Source organism: Nerophis ophidion, linkage group LG01, assembly GCF_033978795.1.
Source record: "Nerophis ophidion isolate RoL-2023_Sa linkage group LG01, RoL_Noph_v1.0, whole genome shotgun sequence".
NCBI classification, from domain to species: Eukaryota; Metazoa; Chordata; class Actinopteri; order Syngnathiformes; family Syngnathidae; genus Nerophis; species Nerophis ophidion.
Genome location: NC_084611.1, coordinates 5,466,514 through 5,485,051, shown reverse-complemented (window position 1 = coordinate 5,485,051; position 18,538 = coordinate 5,466,514). Strand labels below are relative to the sequence as shown.

Here is an 18,538-nt window from a genome sequence, read left to right as displayed (position 1 = left end):
TTTTCCGGTCACTTACATATGAACATATCCTCACATGGTCTGGTTGAACTCTTACTGAATCAACACACACCCAGACAGAGAAAGGAGGAATATAAGTAGGTGGTTCCGGCTCCTCCAAGTTAGGAGTCCTTCATTTTTGACTCAGCTCCTCCAGGTACTGCAGACCTGTATAATGATGCTCGCTTGTAATAAAACAACTTTTTGCTCGGCAAAGCATGTCCGGCGTCTCTTTTGATCCCGTTGCACTGTTGTGTTGCCCTTCTGCCCGGGGAAGAGGGGGGGGGGTGACAAAACCAGAAATACACTTCAATGTTAAAAGCTATGCTAAAAGGGAAAAATAGTTTTACCCTCTGAGAACGCACAGGAGGTAAACCCTTTATTTTCAGAGTTTGTAGCAAAAGCTATCTCTGTAAACCAGGGGCGTCATACGTACGAACACGGACATTATTCATTGACACACAGTGAACATAGACATGTTCTAAGGGTACGCAGCATGGAGCGCTACTGCCCACTGGCGCTGACGAGACGCGCGGCCGCCATCTTGGAGTGGTGATCCCCTCCACTCAGTGCAATTCATTTGTCAGGAGCAATGAACTGTCAGCGCATTTCATTCATCTTACCTCACTCAATACCACTCATTTTTATCCCCTTTTTTTCTCATACGTGCAGCTATGACAAAGGACACATGTTTTATTATTCATACTTTGCTTAACAGTAATAGAATATACTTATATGCTATAAGTGACCAGACGTCCCAGATCAAAACTGGGAATATAATCCCAGAGAAGGGGGAAAAACGGTCAGCTATTTTTAAGTTGGAGAAACAATATGATGAGGTTTTATATACATGCTTATATCCTACATAAACAATGTATGAATACATTAGATATCTAGTTATCTTACAGACTGTATCTCTGTTGAGAGTTTATTCTGTCTTGACACTTTGTATTGATATTTTCTATTACATTCTTCCCTTAAATGAGCTTGTTTACAGTGATTGTTTTATACATATATATATTTTTTATGTATGTCATTTTGGATAAAAGCGTCTTTATATTAGCTAAAACCACCAATCTGTTTCACTGGACTCAGAATAAAACCAAATTCTGTCTTACCCAACAATGTTAGTATTTGAAGGATTCAATCAATCAATCAATCAATCAATGTTTATATAGCTCCAAATCACAAATGTCTCAAAGGACTGCACAAATCATTACGACTACAACATCCTCGGAAGAACCCACAAAAGGGCAAGGAAAACTCACACCCAGTGGGCAGGGAGAATTCACATCCAGTGGGACGCCAGTGACAATGCTGACTATGAGAAACCTTGGAGAGGACTTCAGATGTGGGCAACCCCCCCTCTAGGGGACCGAAAGCAATGGATGTCGAGCGGGTCTAACATGATGCTGTGAAAGTTCAATCCATAGTGGCTCCAAGACAGCAGTGAGAGTCCCGTCCACAGGAAACCATCTCAAGCGGATCAGCAGCGTAGAGATGTCCCCAACCGATACACAGACGAGCGGTCCATCCTGGGTCCCGACGAGCGGTCCATCCTGGGTCTCGACTCTGGATTGGCAACACTAGATGGGTTCTTGAGGGTGCATGGGAGTTTGCCCAACCAGTCTACATGTGCTTTGTGGACTTAGAGAAGGCATTAGACCGTGTCCCTCGGGAAGTCCTGTGGGGAAGTGCTCAGAGAGTATGGGGTATCGGACTGTCTTATTGTGGCGGTCCGCTCCCTGTATGATCAGTGTCAGAACTTGGTCCGCATTGCTGGCAGTAAGTCGGACACATTTCCAGTGAGGGTTGGACTCCGCCAAGGCTGTCCTTTATCACCGATTCTGTTCAGAACTTTTATGGACAGAATTTCTAGGCGCAGTCAAGGCGTTGAGGGGTTCCGGTTTGGTGGCTGCAGGATTAGGTCTCTGCTTTTTGCAGATGATGTGGTCCTGATGGCTTCATCTGACCGGGATCTTCAGCTCTTCACTGGATTGGTTGGATGTGAAGCGACCGGGATGAGAATCAGCACCTCCAAGTCCGAGTCCATGGTTCTCGCCCGGAAAAGGGTGGAGTGCCATCTCCGGGTTGGGGAGGAGACCCTGCCCCAAGTGGAGGAGTTCAAGTACCTAGGAGTCTTGTTCACGAGTGAGGGAAGAGTGGATCGTGAGATCGACAGGCGGATCGGTGCGGCGTCTTCAGAAATGCGGACGTTGTACCGATCCGTTGTGGTGAAGAAGGAGCTGAGCCGGAAGGCAAAGCTCTCAATTTACCGGTCGATCTACGTTCCCATCCTCACCCATGGTCATGAGCTTTGAGTCATGACCGAAAGGATAAGATCCCGGGTACAAGCGGCCCAAATGAGTTTCCAGGTCTCTCCCTTAGAGATAGGGTGAGAAGCTCTGCCATCCGGGAGGAACTCAAAGTAAAGCCGCTGCTCCTCCACATGGAGAGGAGCCAGATGAGGTGGTTCGGGCATCTGGTCAGGATGCCACCCGAACGCCTCCCTAGGGAGGTGTTTAGGGCACGTCCAACCGGTAGGAGGCCACGGGGAAGACCCAGGACGCGTTGGGAAGACTATGTCTCCCGGCTGGCCTGGGAACGCCTCGGGATCCCCCGGGAAGAGCTCGTTGAAGTGGCTGGGGAGAGGGAAGTCTGGGCATCTCTGTTTAGGCTGCTGCCCCCGCGACCCGACCTCGGATAAACGGAAGATGATGGATGGATGGATGGATGGACAACACTAAATGGTCCCTGGTGTGTGAATGTTAAAGTTAAAGTACCAATGATTGTCACACACACACTAGGTGTGGTAAAAATGTGTACTCTGCATTCGACCCATCCCCTTGATCACCCCCTGGGAAGTGAGGGGAGCAGTGGGCAGCAGCGGTGCCACGCCCGGGAATCATTTATGGTGATTTGTGAGTGAATGTGAGTGTGAATGTTGTCTGTCTATCTGTGTTGGCCCTGTGATGAGGTGGCGACTTGTCCAGGGTGTACGTCGCCTTCCGCCCAAATGCAGCTGAGATAGGCTCTGCCTTTAACGTCCTCTACAATCTGTCCTCACGTCAGCTTTTCCTCCATACAAACAGCGTACCCGAGCCAGCCATATAATATATGCAATGTCTACACACACATAGGTGAATGCAAAGCATACTTGGTCAACAGCCATACAGGTCACATCGAGTGTGGCCATATAAACAACCTATAATACTGTCACAAATACGCGCCACACTGTGAACCCACACCAAACAAGAATGACAAACACATTTTGGGAGAACATCCGCACCGTAACACAACATCAACACAACAGAACATATACTCAGAATCCCTTGCAGCACTAACTCTTTTGGGACGCTACAATATACACCCCGGTTACCACCAAACCCCGCCCCCCTCAGTTCAATCTCCCTAATTTGGAGGTCTCAAGCTTGGCAAGTTGGCTTTTACAATCTTTATCTTCATCTTTTATTTCATTTTATGTTATTCAAGTATGACAATTTTAAATGTAATTAATTTCATTGACAAGCAATTCTATTATGGTCATACTCTTGCTTGCTGGCGGCTAAGATTTCAGTACTATTGAAGATCTTTGCTCCTTCTCAACTCTGTGGTGATATTATTTTCACAAAATACAACCAGTAGTACGTTAATGTTAAATATTACTTTTGAAAAGTAATCCCTCGATTCCTATTTTCAACAGTCAGCTCATTTGAGCAGGAAAACGCTGAACACCATCTTTGTTTTCTACCTGTCAACTGTCAGTTTAGCATCTTTGTTTTCTACCTGTCAACTGTCAGTTTAGCATCTTTGTTTTCTACCTGTCAACTGTCAGTTTAGCATCTTTGTTTTCTACCTGTCAACCGTCAGTTTAGCATCTTTGTTTTCTACCTGTCAACTGTCAGTTTAGCATCTTTGTTTTCTACCTGTCAACTGTCAGTTTAGCATCTTTGTTTTCTACCTGTCAACTGTCAGTTTAGCATCTTTGTTTTCAACCTGTCAACTGTCAGTTTAGCATCTTTGTTTTTTACCTGTCAACTGTCAGTTTAGCATCTTTGTTTTCTACCTGTCAACTGTCAGTTTAGCATCTTTGTTTTCTACTTGTCAACTGTCAGTTTAGCATCTTTGTTTTCTACTTGTCAACAGTCAGTTTAGCATCTTTGTTTTCTACCTGTCAACTGTCAGTTTAGCATCTTTGTTTTCAACCTGTCAACTGTCAGTTTAGCATCTTTGTTTTCTACCTGTCAACTGTCAGTTTAGCATCTTTGTTACTACCTGTCAACTGTCAGTTTAGCATATTTGTTTTCTACCTGTCAACTGTCAGTTTAGCATCTTTGTTTTCAACCTGTCAACTGTCAGTTTAGCATCTTTGTTTTCTACCTGTCAACTGTCAGTTTAGCATCTTTGTTACTACCTGTCAACTGTCAGTTTAGCATCTTTGTTTTCTACCTGTCAACTGTCAGTTTAGCATCTTTGTTTTCTACCTGTCAACTGTCAGTTTAGCATCTTTGTTTTCTACCTGTCAACTGTCAGTTTAGCATCTTTGTTTTCTACCTGTCAACTGTCAGTTTAGCATCTTTGTTTTTTACCTGTCAACTGTCAGTTTAGCATCTTTGTTTTCTACCTGTCAACTGTCAGTTTAGCATCTTTGTTTTCTACTTGTCAACTGTCAGTTTAGCATCTTTGTTTTCTACTTGTCAACTGTCAGTTTAGCATCTTTGTTTTCTACCTGTCAACTGTCAGTTTAGCATCTTTGTTTTCAACCTGTCAACTGTCAGTTTAGCATCTTTGTTTTCTACCTGTCAACTGTCAGTTTAGCATCTTTGTTACTACCTGTCAACTGTCAGTTTAGCATATTTGTTTTCTACCTGTCAACTGTCAGTTTAGCATCTTTGTTTTCAACCTGTCAACTGTCAGTTTAGCATCTTTGTTTTCTACCTGTCAACTGTCAGTTTAGCATCTTTGTTACTACCTGTCAACTGTCAGTTTAGCATCTGTGTTTTCTACCTGTCAACTGTCAGTTTAGCATCTTTGTTTTCTTCCTGGCAACTGTCAGTTTAGCATCTTTGTTACTACCTGTCAACTGTCAGTTTAGCATCTTTGTTTTCTAGCTGTCAACTGTCAGTTTAGCATCTTTGTTTTCTACCTGTCAACTGTCAGTTTAGCATCTTTGTTTTCTACCTGTCAACTGTCAGTTTAGCATCTTTGTTTTTACCTGTCAACTGTCAGTTTAGCATCTTTGTTTTCTACCTGTCAACTGTCAGTTTAGCATCTTTGTTTTCTACTTGTCAACTGTCAGTTTAGCATCTTTGTTTTCTACTTGTCAACTGTCAGTTTAGCATCTTTGTTTTCTACCTGTCAACTGTCAGTTTAGCATCTTTGTTTTCAACCTGTCAACTGTCAGTTTAGCATCTTTGTTTTCTACCTGTCAACTGTCAGTTTAGCATCTTTGTTATTACCTGTCAACTGTCAGTTTAGCATATTTGTTTTCTACCTGTCAACTGTCAGTTTAGCATCTTTGTTTTCAACCTGTCAACTGTCAGTTTAGCATCTTTGTTTTCTACCTGTCAACTGTCAGTTTAGCATCTTTGTTACTACCTGTCAACTGTCAGTTTAGCATCTTTGTTTTCTACCTGTCAACTGTCAGTTTAGCATCTTTGTTTTCTACCTGTCAACTGTCAGTTTAGCATCTTTGTTTTCTACCTGTCAACTGTCAGTTTAGCATCTTTGTTTTCTACCTGTCAACTGTCAGTTTAGCATCTTTGTTTTTTACCTGTCAACTGTCAGTTTAGCATCTTTGTTTTCTACCTGTCAACTGTCAGTTTAGCATCTTTGTTTTCTACTTGTCAACTGTCAGTTTAGCATCTTTGTTTTCTACTTGTCAACTGTCAGTTTAGCATCTTTGTTTTCTACCTGTCAACTGTCAGTTTAGCATCTTTGTTTTCAACCTGTCAACTGTCAGTTTAGCATCTTTGTTTTCTACCTGTCAACTGTCAGTTTAGCATCTTTGTTACTACCTGTCAACTGTCAGTTTAGCATCTTTGTTACTACCTGTCAACTGTCAGTTTAGCATATTTGTTTTCTACCTGTCAACTGTCAGTTTAGCATCTTTGTTTTCAACCTGTCAACTGTCAGTTTAGCATCTTTGTTTTCTACCTGTCAACTGTCAGTTTAGCATCTTTGTTACTACCTGTCAACTGTCAGTTTAGCATCTTTGTTTTCTACCTGTCAACTGTCAGTTTAGCATATTTGTTTTCTACCTGTCAACTGTCAGTTTAGCATCTTTGTTTTCTACCTGTCAACTGTCAGTTTAGCATCTTTGTTTTTACCTGTCAACTGTCAGTTTAGCATCTTTGTTTTCTACCTGTCAACTGTCAGTTTAGCATCTTTGTTTTCTACTTGTCAACTGTCAGTTTAGCATCTTTGTTTTCTACTTGTCAACTGTCAGTTTAGCATCTTTGTTTTCTACCTGTCAACTGTCAGTTTAGCATCTTTGTTTTCAACCTGTCAACTGTCAGTTTAGCATCTTTGTTTTCTACCTGTCAACTGTCAGTTTAGCATCTTTGTTACTACCTGTCAACTGTCAGTTTAGCATATTTGTTTTCTACCTGTCAACTGTCAGTTTAGCATCTTTGTTTTCAACCTGTCAACTGTCAGTTTAGCATCTTTGTTTTCTACCTGTCAACTGTCAGTTTAGCATCTTTGTTACTACCTGTCAACTGTCAGTTTAGCATCTTTGTTTTCTACCTGTCAACTGTCAGTTTAGCATCTTTGTTTTCTACCTGTCAACTGTCAGTTTAGCATCTTTGTTTTCTACCTGTCAACTGTCAGTTTAGCATCTTTGTTTTCTACCTGTCAACTGTCAGTTTAGCATCTTTGTTTTTTACCTGTCAACTGTCAGTTTAGCATCTTTGTTTTCTACCTGTCAACTGTCAGTTTAGCATCTTTGTTTTCTACTTGTCAACTGTCAGTTTAGCATCTTTGTTTTCTACTTGTCAACTGTCAGTTTAGCATCTTTGTTTTCTACCTGTCAACTGTCAGTTTAGCATCTTTGTTTTCAACCTGTCAACTGTCAGTTTAGCATCTTTGTTACTACCTGTCAACTGTCGGTTTAGCATCTTTGTTACTACTTGTCAACTGTCAGTTTAGCATCTTTGTTACAACCTGTCAACTGTCAGTTTAGCATCCTTGTTTTCTTCCTGGCAACTGTCAGTTTAGCATCTTTGTTTTGTACCTGTCAACTGTCAGTTTAGCATCTTTGTTACTACCTGTCAACTGTCAGTTTAGCATCTTTGTTACTACCTGTCAACTGTCAGTTTAGCATCTTTGTTTTCTACCTGTCAACTGTCAGTTTAGGCCACTCGTCGGCTGCTCATCACCACTTCAAGATGGCGGCCCAATTTCTCGCGTCACAGCAGCTAATGCTGCGTCTACTTCTAACATGTCTATGGTTGAGAACGTGTCCGCCGAAGTTAAACAATAAAATTACTGCCCAGTTTGGTATAAATGATACAATCTGTGTGTGATAGAGAACATAATTTAACCGTGGGATTCCTTTATTAAAAAAAAAAAAAAAAAAAAAGAAACATGTGCAGTACAAAACGGAAGTGGTTGACTTTTGGCGCATGCGCAAACCGTTTGAGCAGCTCCGAAGACTTTGGCAGACCGAGTGTGAATTTACGGTCCAAACGTTTTACAGACTCATAAAATATTCGCATTTTATAAAGACCACAAAACGGAAATTGAGTTTGGAGCCATGGAGTGATCTGAAGTGAAGATTGAAGACGTGATAGAAGATGGACGACTACTGCTATGCTAAGATGGCGACGTCACGTCAAAGAGAAAGTGAAAGAGAATCAGCGCCACCAACTTCCAGCAAATCACCAACAGAGATAAAGACGGAAGATGAAGGTGAGTGAGTTGAAGTTTTGTCTTTTAAAAAGCTATCTCAAGCCCCAAAAAGAGCGTTGATGAGAAATGAGTGACCTTTTGTTGAAGAATGTAAAGAAGGAGCCGCCATGATTGTTAGCTTGAAGAAGGCAGTGGAGTTCACATCAGAGGAGATGAAAGAATGCAAAAGTCAAATGAAAACTCCTTTGGGACAAACTACGATCCAGAACCTTGTTTTTTTAGCCTGAATCTTGGGAAGTTTTAGAAGCAGGGTGATAAGCAGATCCAGCAAGTAGCAGTATTGCTAAGTGCTGAACAAGGAACACAAACCATGGACATTTTCCAAAAAAACACTCACTGCACAATGTCTGCTGTCACTGGGATGTTCATATCCTCCAGTTTAGTTGAAGAATTAATCATAACCCTCATGCAGGTTTATAAAAAAATAAAAATTTAAAAAAGGTGCGTGGAAATGTACGTCCACAAAGGCAAGACCAAGATCCTCAAGACCAGGAGTCACCAAAATCGGGCCCGCGGGAAGTCCCAAGTTAATAAAATAAACAATTTTTTTAAATCTTGCCCCAAGTGGAGGAGTTCAAGTACCTAGGAGTCTTGTTCACGAGTGAGAGAAGAGTGGATCGTGAGATCAACAGGCGGATCGGTGCGGCGTCTTCAGTAATGCGGACGTTGTATCGATCCGTTGTGGTGAAGAAGGAGCTGAGCCGGAAGGCAAAGCTCTCAATTTACCGGTCGATCTACGTTCCCATCCTCACCTATGGTCATGAGCTTTGGGTCATGACCGAAAGGATAAGATCACGGGTACAAGCGGCCCAAATGAGTTTCCTCCACCTGGGGGCGGGTCTCTCCCTTAGAGATAGGGTGAGAAGCTCTGCCATCCGGGAGGAACTCAAAGTAAAGCCGCTGCTCCTCCACATGGAGAGGAGCCAGATGAGGTGGTTCGGGCATCTGGTCAGGATGCCACCCGAACTTCTCCCTAGGGAGGTGTTTAGGGCACGTCCAACCTCCTAGACACAGGACACGTTGGGAAGACCATCTCTCCCGCCTGGCCTGGGAACGCCTCGGGATCCCCTGGGAAGAGCTGGACAAAGTGGCTGGGGAGAGGGAAGTCTCAGCTTCCCTGCTTAGGCTGCTGCCCCCACGACACCACCTCGGGTGAGCGGAAGAAGATGGATGGATGGATGGATGGATACTTGATCATTTCGCGATATTGCCATATTTTTGCTGAAAGGATTTAGTAGAGAACATCCACGATAAAGGTCGCAACTTTTGGTCACTGATAAAAAAGCCTTGCCTGTACCGGAAGTAGCAGACGATGTGCGCGTGATGTCACGGGTTGTAGGGCTCCTCACCTCCTCACATTGTTTATATTCATAGCCAGCAGTAGCTTGAGCTATTCGGACCTAGAAAGCGACAATTCCCCCATTAATTTGAGCGAGGATGAAAAATTCATGGATGAGGATATTTAGAGTGAAGTACTACGAAAAAAAAAAAAAAGGCGACGGCTCCAGGTGGCGTTTCAGATGTAATTAGACAACATTTTTTAAGATAATTCTGGAAGATCCCTTATCTGCTTATTGTTTTAATACCTGGGCCATCTACGAACCTGTCGCTGTCTTCGAGGCCGGTCCTGATACACCCCGTGCCGCAGCAGGCCCGCAGTTCACACCCCCCTCCACAGAAATGTATTTCAGAAGGTGGGGCCTTGTAAAAAGAAATGTTGTACTTCATTGGATAAACCACTTGTCCGTTATCTTGAATGACGTGGTCCTTTCACTCACATCGAGAACAACCCGTGACGCTAGGAAATCCAAAACAAAACAGCGATCCTGATTGGTTCATTATTTTTTGCTATCTGGAAGGAGTTTGCATTGCCTTTGAGCCCAGATCCTTGTGTGGATCTCAGCAAACTACAAGGATCTGGCGAGAGTCATTGCTAAAATACTGAAGTTAATTAAAGACTCGAGTTAACTTGTCAACTGAAATGTATCACTATCATTGATCACTATCATACAATCGACCGGACCTATGGACAACACAAAGATTGTGCTTCGTAACGTAACACATTCAACTTGTTTGTGTTCCTCAGACGTCAAGCAGCTGATTGGTCATCCTGAAGAACTTCCGCCTCAGCAGCAGGGGGTCAGGCCCACTTTGAAGCAGGAGACTCCACAACCACCTCACATTAAAAAGGAAGAGGAGGAACTCTGCATCACTCAGGAGGAAGAGTGTCTTCTAGGACGAGAGGAAGCTGATTACACCAAGCTGCCACTGACTGTTGTCTCTGTGAAGACTGAAGATGATGAAGAGAAACCACACGTCGACAACCTCTTAGCTCCACTATCAGACAGTGAGGCTGAAGACGAGGTTGAAGTAACTTTGAGCAGCGATACAGACTGTGAAGGTGATATGAGGACTCACACTGACAACAAACACGCCGACAGCTCAAAAAAGAAGACATGTAAAAAAGCTTTGAGCTGCAAGGTTTGTGGTACAAGATGTACAAAAAAGAGCCGTTTGGTAATACACATGAGAACACACACAGGAGAAAAACCGTTTAATTGTTCAGTTTGCAGGAAAAGCTTTTCTCAAAATAGCGGTTTGACTCTACACATGAGAACGCACACAGGAGAAAAACCATGTAATTGCACAGTTTGCGGTAAAAGCTTTTCTCAAAGCAGCAGCTTGACGCTACACATGAATACGCACACAGGAGGAAAACCATTCAGTTGTTCAGTTTGCGGTAAAAGCTTCTCTTTAAAGAATCCTTTGATTGTACACATGAGAACGCATACAGGAGAAAGACCATTCAATTGCTCTGTTTGTGGTAAAAACTTTTCGCACAACAGCAGTTTGACGCAACACTTGAGAACACACACAGGAGAGAAAACGTTTCTTTGTTCAGTTTGTGGCAAAAGCTTTTCTCGAAGAAGACAACTGATTCTACACATGAGAACACACACAGGAGAGAGGCCATTTAATTGTTCAGCTTGCTGTAAAAGCTTTTCTCATAGGTGCAATTTGACCAAACACATGAGAACACACACAGTTGAAAAAATATTCAATTGCTTAGTTTGTTGTAAAAACTTTTCTGAGAAAGGTGATTTGACTGAACACATGAAAACGCACAAAGGAGAAAGACGATTTAATTGTTCTGTTTGCAGCAAAAGCTTTTCTACTAATGGCAATTTGACTCAACACATGAGAACACACACCGGAGAAAAAATATTTAGTTGTTCAGTTTGTTGTAAAAGCTTTTCTCAAAAGGGCAGTTTGACTGACCACATGAGAACGCACACCGGAGAAAGACCGTTTAGTTGCTCAGTTTGCAGTCAAAGCTTTTCTTACAAACAGGGTTTGACTCGACACCAAATGAAACACACGGGAGCGAAACCATTCAGTTGTTCAGTTTGTGGCAAACGCTATACTCGAAGGAGCCATTTGTCGGCTCACCTAAGAACACATCGTAAGTAGAAAAGATTTTAAAGATAGAAAAATTTTGGTGTTCTGTTTGCGGTCAACGTCATCCACACAGTCTCATGTCTAATCACATGAGAACACACACGGGAGGAAAAGTCAGTTACCTAATTTGAAGCGAAAGCTTTTCCATGGACAAAATTTGAGTCAACGAAGAATTAAACACCCTACAGAAAACTCTTTCAGTCGTGTTGGCAGACAAAGACATACCTGATACATGAAGCCACACAGTAGAAAAAATGTTAAGTTGCTTAGTTTAATGTAATAGATTCACCCAAAAGACAGGTATAGTAAGACATACGAGTACACATGCTAGCAATCTTAGACTATTTGGATTGCACAGAAAATGGAAAGACGTGTGCGCTTCTCTGACTTAAAGGGGAACATTATCACAATTTCAAAAGGGTTAAAAACAACAAAAATCAGTTCCCAGTGGCTTGTTGTATTTTTTGAAGTTTTTTTTCAAAATTTTACCGGTCCCGGAATATCCCTAAATAAAGCTTTAAAGTGCCTTATTTTCGCTATCTTCGAAACCACTATCCATTTCTCTGTGACGTCATACAGTGCTGCCAATACAAACAACATGGCGGTTACCACAGCAAGATATAGCGACATTAGCTCGGATTCAGACTCGGATTTCAGCGGTTTAAGCGATTCAACAGATTACGCATGTATTGAAACAGAAGGTCGGAGTGTGGAGGTAGATAGCGAAAACGAAATTGAAGAAGAAATTGAAGCTATTGATCGTATAGCTATTGACGCTATTCGGCCATAGCGTGGGTGTACCTAATGAAGTGGCCCATAGCATGGCTGCCTTATTAGCATCGCCGGTAAAATGTGCGGACCAAACGATCAGGACTTTTGCATCTTGTGACACTGGAGCAACTTAAATCCGTTGATTGGTAAGTGTTTGTTTCGCATTAAATGTGGGTATCTAGTTTCAAATGTACGTACAGCTAGCGTAAATAGCATGTTAGCATCGATTAGCGTAGCATGTTAGCATCGATTAGCTGGCAGTCATGCCGTGACCAAATATGTCTGATTAGCACATAGGTCAACAACATCAACAAAACTCACCTTTGTGATTTCGTTGACTTAATCGTTGCAAATGCCTCTGCAGGTTATCCATACATCTCTGTGCCATGTCTGTCTTAGCATCACCGGTCAAATGTGGAGACACTCTGGCACATTCAATGGGGGTCTGGCGGCAGATTTCTTGCCAGTGGTGCAACTTGAATCCCTCCCTGTTAGTGTTGTTACACCCTCTGATGTCTCCAAGGTTCCAAAAAATAGTCGAAAAAACGGAAAAAAACAGAGCTGAGACCCGGTGTTTGTAATGTGAAAATGAAAATGGCGGGTGTGTTACCTCGGTGACGTCACATTCTGACGTCATCGCTAAAAGACCGATAAACAGAAAGGCGTTTAATTTGCCAAATTTCACCCATTTACATGGTCTTTTTTTGCAACATCAAGGTATATATTGGCGCTTGCATAGGTTTGGTGATAATGTTCCTCTTTAAGGATTCGTGGATGAGGGCAAACTTTCCAAAAAGTGCATTTATCATGAAGGAAGACAGCCATGAATTCACCTTCACACATTACAACAGTCAAGTGAGAACTCAAACAACACACGTCCACGCCCGGCCTTCACAATGGAAGTATTGTTCTGATGAGGACTGTAAGTCAAAGAATAGGAGGGTTAAAATGATGGCACGTCCGTTTTTCTTCTTTGCGGCTTAATTCACACAATGGTCAAGCAGCTGGAGCGTAGCATTAAAACAAGTGAGTGTACGGATTGAGCAGAAAATGTCATATTGCTGTTCTGTTTTTGGGTGTTCCAATCGTTGATATGGAGCAGGGGTCTCAAACATGTGGGCCAATTGCGGCCCGCGAGACGTTATTTTGCGGCCCGCACTTTGATGTGAAAATTTAATGTTGGTGCGGCCCGCGAGTATTATGTGAATGGCGCTTTAAAGCATCATAATTGTATATCCTCAAGTATTCCGGGAGACTACTAAATTTCAGAGTTCCTCCAGGGGTAATCATTCTCCTGAATTTTTACCTGACAACATTATTAAGAGGGCACCGTGGAGGCACTGCCATTAGCATCCCTTACAACCTCTACAAAAAGTGCGCCAGCCCAGCCACATGTTGCATTGGGTTTCTGAAGATGCAGTAAGTGACTGCAAGACATAGTTAATCAACAGCCATACAGGTCACACTGAGGGTGGTTGTATAAACAACTTTAACACTGTTACAAATATGTGCCACACTGTGAACCCACACCAAATAAGAATGACAAACAAATTTCGGGAGAACATCTGCACCGTAAGACAAAATAAACACAACAGAACAAATACCCAGAATCCCATGTAGCTCTAACTCTTCCGGGCTACAATATACACCCCGCCCCCTATTGTAGCCTGGAAGTTAGGGCTGCATGGGATTCTGGGTATTTGTTCTGTGGTGTTTATGTTGTGTTACGGTGCGGATGTTCTCCCAAAATGTGTTTGTCAATCTAGTTTGGAGTGGGTTCACAGTGTGGCGCATATTTGTAACAGTGATAAAGTTGTTTATACGGCCACCCTCAGTGTGACCTGTATGGCTGTTGATCAAGTATGTCTTGCAGTCACTTCCGTGGGTCTGCAGAAACCTCATACGCTAGCGACTGAGCCAGTACACACTTTGAATGGTGGAAAAGCGGACGAGACGGCAGGTTGTAGAGGACGCTAAAGGCAGTGCCATCAGGGCACGCTCGTATTATTGTTGTCCGGGTGAAAACCGGGAGAATGATCGCCCTGGGAGATTGTCGGGAGGGGCACTGATATTCGGGTGTTTCCCGGAAAGATCGCGAGAGTTGGCAAGTATGTTGCTAGGTGGTGAAAGCCATTCAAAGAAGGTGAATTCATTATAAAGTGCGTGTTGGATTTTATCAAGAAATCTTTTTTGCGGCCCAGCCTCACCCATTTTCTGCATCCAGGGGCCCCCAGGTAAACTGAGTTCGAAACCCCTGATATAGAAGGATAGCAAATACCTTTCCTAAAGTCCTGAAATAAATAGTAATAAGTCAGGGGGGAAAAATGAAAGTGCGTCAAAGCAAATGGCTCTCAAAGGGGAACATTATCACAATTTCAAAAGGGTTAAAAACAATAAAAATCAGTTCCCAGTGGCTTGTTGTATTTTTTGAAGTTTTTTTCTAAATTTTACCGGTCTCGGAATATCCCTAAATAAAGCTTTAAAGTGCCTTATTTTCGACTCTCTGCGAAGACACTGGCCATTTCCCTGTGACGTCACACAGTGCTGCCAATGTAAACAAACAATGGGAATACCACAGCAAGATATAGTGACATTAGCTCGGATTCAAACTCGGATTTCAGCGACTTAAGCGATTCAACAGATTACGCATGTATTGAAACAGATGGTTGGAGTATGACAATATTGAAGAAGAAACTGAAGCTATTGAGCGAATAGCTATTGACGCTATTCATAGCCATAGCATGGCCGAATAGCTGCGTTAGCATCGCCGGTAAAATGTGCGGACCAAACGATCAGGACTTTCGCATCTTTTGACACTGGAGCAACTTAAATCCGTCGATTGGTAAGTGTTTTTTTCGCATTAAATGTGGGTGGAAGGAAACGTAATATAGTTGCAAATGCATCTGCAGGTTATCCATACATCTCTCTGCCATGTCTGCTTTAGCACCGCCGGTAAATAGCATGTTAGCATCGATTAGCGTAGCATGTTAGCATCGATTAGCTGGCAGTCAACATCTACAAAACTCACCTTTGTGATTTCGTTGACTATAGTTGCAAATGCATCTGCAGGTTATCCATACATCTCTGTGCCATGTCTGTCTTAGCATCGCCGGTCAAATGTGGAGACACTCTGGCACATTCAATGGGGGTCTGGCGGCAGACACTTTGGCATCTTGGGGCCAGTGGTGCAACTTGAATCCCTCCCTGTTAGTGTTGTTACACCCTCCGACAACACACCGACGAGGCATGATGTCTCCAAGGTTCCAAAAAATAGTCAAAAAACGGAAAATAACAGAGCTGAGACCCGGTGTTTGTAATGTGTTGAAAATGAAAATGGTGGGTGTGTTACCTCGGCGACGTCACATTCTGACGTCATCGCCTCCAGCGCGATAAACAGAAAGGCGTTTAATTCGCCAAAATTCACGCATTTGGAGTTCGGAAATCGGTTAAAAAAATAGATGGTCTTTTTTCTGCACCATCAAGGTATATATTGACGCTTACATAGGTCTGCAGATAATGTTCCCCTTTAAAGGTATCCCTTTTATCATCTTGTGGAATACAATTGGACTGCTTGTGTCTGCAGCGATTGCTTTGTAAAATGTTTGATTTGTTTGAGAAACTTTCTGTTATGGAATCGAGATTAATCTCCACTATATTAGAATTATTTAATAGCAGAACTAAACAGGAAAGAACAAAAGATCGCGTTAGTTTGTGTTCTTTTGTGTTTGCTATGCCTAAATACAACTACGATGGTGCAAATAAACTAACGTCATGTTAAAGGGGAACATTATCAGCAGACCTATGTAGGCGTCAATATATACCTTGATGGTGCAGAAAAAAGACATTCTATTTTTTTAACCGATTTCCGAACTCTAAATGGGTGAATTTTGGCGAATTAAACGCCTTTCTGTTTATCGCGCTGGAGGCGATGACGTCAGAATGTGACGTCGGCGAGGTAACACACCCACCATTTTCATTTTCAACACATTACAAACACCGGGTCTCAGCTCTGTTATTTTCCGTTTTTTCGACTATTTTTTGGAACATTGGAGACATCATGTCTCGACGGTGTGTTGTCGGAGGGTGTGTTGACATTGTTTATTTTATGACTAAGTGATCTGTTTTTCTTTTTTTTTTAAATAAACGAGAAGAGTATCTTGAAAACATAATTGCATTCTCACTATTGTGTTTGTTCATCATGTACTTTGTTCTTTACAAAATGTTGGGCATCTCTACTGATCAGAGCATGAGGAAAGTATGGGGGAGTGGTAACTCTTTTATTCCTAATCATGAAATTAAGTGAAAATATTGCAACAGTTTCCCCCGGTTAAGCCAAAGGATATAAAACAAGATCATTTAAAAAATATAAAATAATACTTGTACAGTATTTCCCCCAGAAAATGTGTTTGTTAAGGTGGTGTCTCTTCGGCGGACAGAAAGGGGTGGGCGGGTGCAAGGATGGGTGTATGTCGACCTGTCGCCATCACGTCTCCACCTCGTTGCTGCCATCACAGCCTGGGGGCCAGTAGACTAGACTGTGGTGAAGTAGGCCGGCTTCGTCGCGTGAATAAGCCTACAATTTCTGGCTGTGTTTTCCGCTCCATTTTCTGAATGGCGATATATATCTCAATATTTTTTCCATAAAGTAAAAACAAAACAGTCCTAGTTTCCTGAGATACTAAGTATGTCCTTATTATGCCATAATGCTGACATATGTTCAAATCATCATGCAAAATTTATTACAGCATTTGGGAAGCCTGTAGTTGATTTTTATAATGTAAATGTTGTTTTTTTATCAATATATGATAGCAGGGAAACTAGGCTGCTACATTACTATTGATTAATGTAGCTATAGCTGAAAAAAAATAGTACAATAGCAATAGGAGAGACTATTCATCCCTGAACACCATGGAGTTCATGTAGGCTTTATGATGCACTTACATTATTATATCAACTATAAGAGACACAAACTCTTCATTTAACATAATAACCTTTTTTGCTGCTTCAGCACAGCTCAATCAACATAGAAACATGTAAAGTGAAATAACACACTCACGCACACACACTCAGCAAAATGAGCTAACATTACTCTAAAAGATAATTAGCCTCCACCTCAAAGACTGCAAGTGAGCTGAGCTGCCGTTTATGTTTCTAGAACATCAACGGGCTCATAGTGTTGTTACTAATAGTTGACCGGGCGGTGTTTATAATAATTTGGAGAGAGTCCGCTGCCTTATGCTCACCTGCTAAATACCTATCTGCTCATCACAACGCCGGAGAACTGACTCCATGTGTTTATCATTGTTTAAAGGATATCACCACATGAGCTCAGGAACACTTCGGAAAACCGCTGTCAGAAACTACAGTTTGTTGCTACAATGTGTTTCTCCCATTAAATTATATGTTAATTATTATTATAATATTTGTATTTGTGTGTGTGTGTGTGTGTGTGTGTGTGTGTGTGTGTGTGTGTGTGTGTGTGGGTGTGTGTGTGTGTGGGTGTGTGTATATATATATTCAAACTCAAAAAATATGGCTTTACACTTTGCATTAAAATAGTATTATCATGTAATGATGTTCCAAATAAAACTGTAAAAACAGTCAGAGTGCTGTACCCAAAACAACCACTAGAGGGCGGCAAAATATCTATAATAAACAAAAGACAATTTTTAAAGTTACACAGTCTTGTCATTTTGACTTTCCAAACAACTTATTTTCTCAGAGCCATTGCTTTTGAAGTGTATGAAGGCTAAAGACACAACAAGTGAAGAATGTTGACTCTCATCCGGAAGTTTGGTAAATCTATTTAATAATTAATAATATATTAATTAACTACATCTAATAAGTTTAGTTTCCCATCAAGCTCTGCAACTTCCACCAAATCAAATAAATCAAACTAGTACGATACGATTGTCAAATTCATGTCACAAAAAAGGGTAAACTAAACATTAGAAAAAGAACTGATGTCAACAAAAGTAGAAGATTCTGGAACGGAAGCGGCTGACTTTCTGGCGCATGCGCAAAGGACCAAAAGACTTTGGTGGTGACCAAGATGGCGGACTTAACGGCCAAAAAAAAAAAAATCAAATATACTGTCTAGCAGCGATATAGAGTCTGAAATTTACGTCTTTTCTCAAGCCGACGAAAAAAAAGTTGAGTTTGGAGCGACGGAGTGTTAGCTGAAGTGAAGATTGAAGACGTGATAGAAGATGGACGACTACTGCTATGCTAAGATGGCGACGTCATGTCAAAGAGAACATTCCAGCAAATCAGCAACGGGGAAAAAGATGAAAACCGAAGATGAAGGTGAGTACGTGATTTTTCAACAACGCAATTTTGCAGTCTACAGTAAGGCCTGAAAAGCGCGTCGATTAGAAATGAGCCGACTTTGTTGAAGAAT

The 18,538-nt window shown here is 41.9% G+C and overlaps 3 protein-coding genes across 5 annotated transcripts in view; all 3 read left to right on the top strand.

The window, feature by feature from the left end:
* LOC133553184 (zinc finger protein OZF-like) overlaps positions 1-18,538 on the top strand; it is an 839,429-nt gene that overhangs the window by 688,521 nt on the left and 132,370 nt on the right. The gene's annotated exons all lie outside the window — the stretch shown is intronic.
* LOC133543914 (gastrula zinc finger protein XlCGF57.1-like) overlaps positions 1-18,538 on the top strand; it is a 148,755-nt gene that overhangs the window by 101,661 nt on the left and 28,556 nt on the right. The window contains exon 1 of one of the 3 annotated variants that reach the window (XM_061889225.1): positions 18,173-18,444. The exons of the other annotated variants lie outside the window; for them this stretch is intronic. Coding sequence (XP_061745209.1) covers positions 18,348-18,444 — 97 coding nt within the window. The 5' untranslated portion in view covers positions 18,173-18,347. Of the gene's footprint in view, positions 1-18,172; positions 18,445-18,538 lie in introns of those variants that run through there. 3 annotated transcript variants of the gene reach the window in all.
* Positions 7,626-11,971, top strand: LOC133550143 (gastrula zinc finger protein XlCGF57.1-like). Its single transcript, XM_061896278.1, has 2 exons — positions 7,626-7,908; positions 9,995-11,971. The coding sequence occupies exons 1-2, from the start codon at positions 7,794-7,796 to the stop codon at positions 11,377-11,379; spliced, it is 1,500 nt and encodes a 499-aa protein (XP_061752262.1). The 5' UTR covers positions 7,626-7,793; the 3' UTR covers positions 11,380-11,971.

Bases quoted from the DNA above. Each gene is read 5' to 3' on its own strand.
- LOC133550143 (XM_061896278.1), top strand. From the start codon at position 7,794: ATGGACGACTACTGCTATGCTAAGATGGCGACGTCACGTCAAAGAGAA. The intron at 7,909-9,994 runs GTGAGTGAGTTG...TGTGTTCCTCAG, and splicing joins GATAAAGACGGAAGATGAAG to ACGTCAAGCAGCTGATTGGT.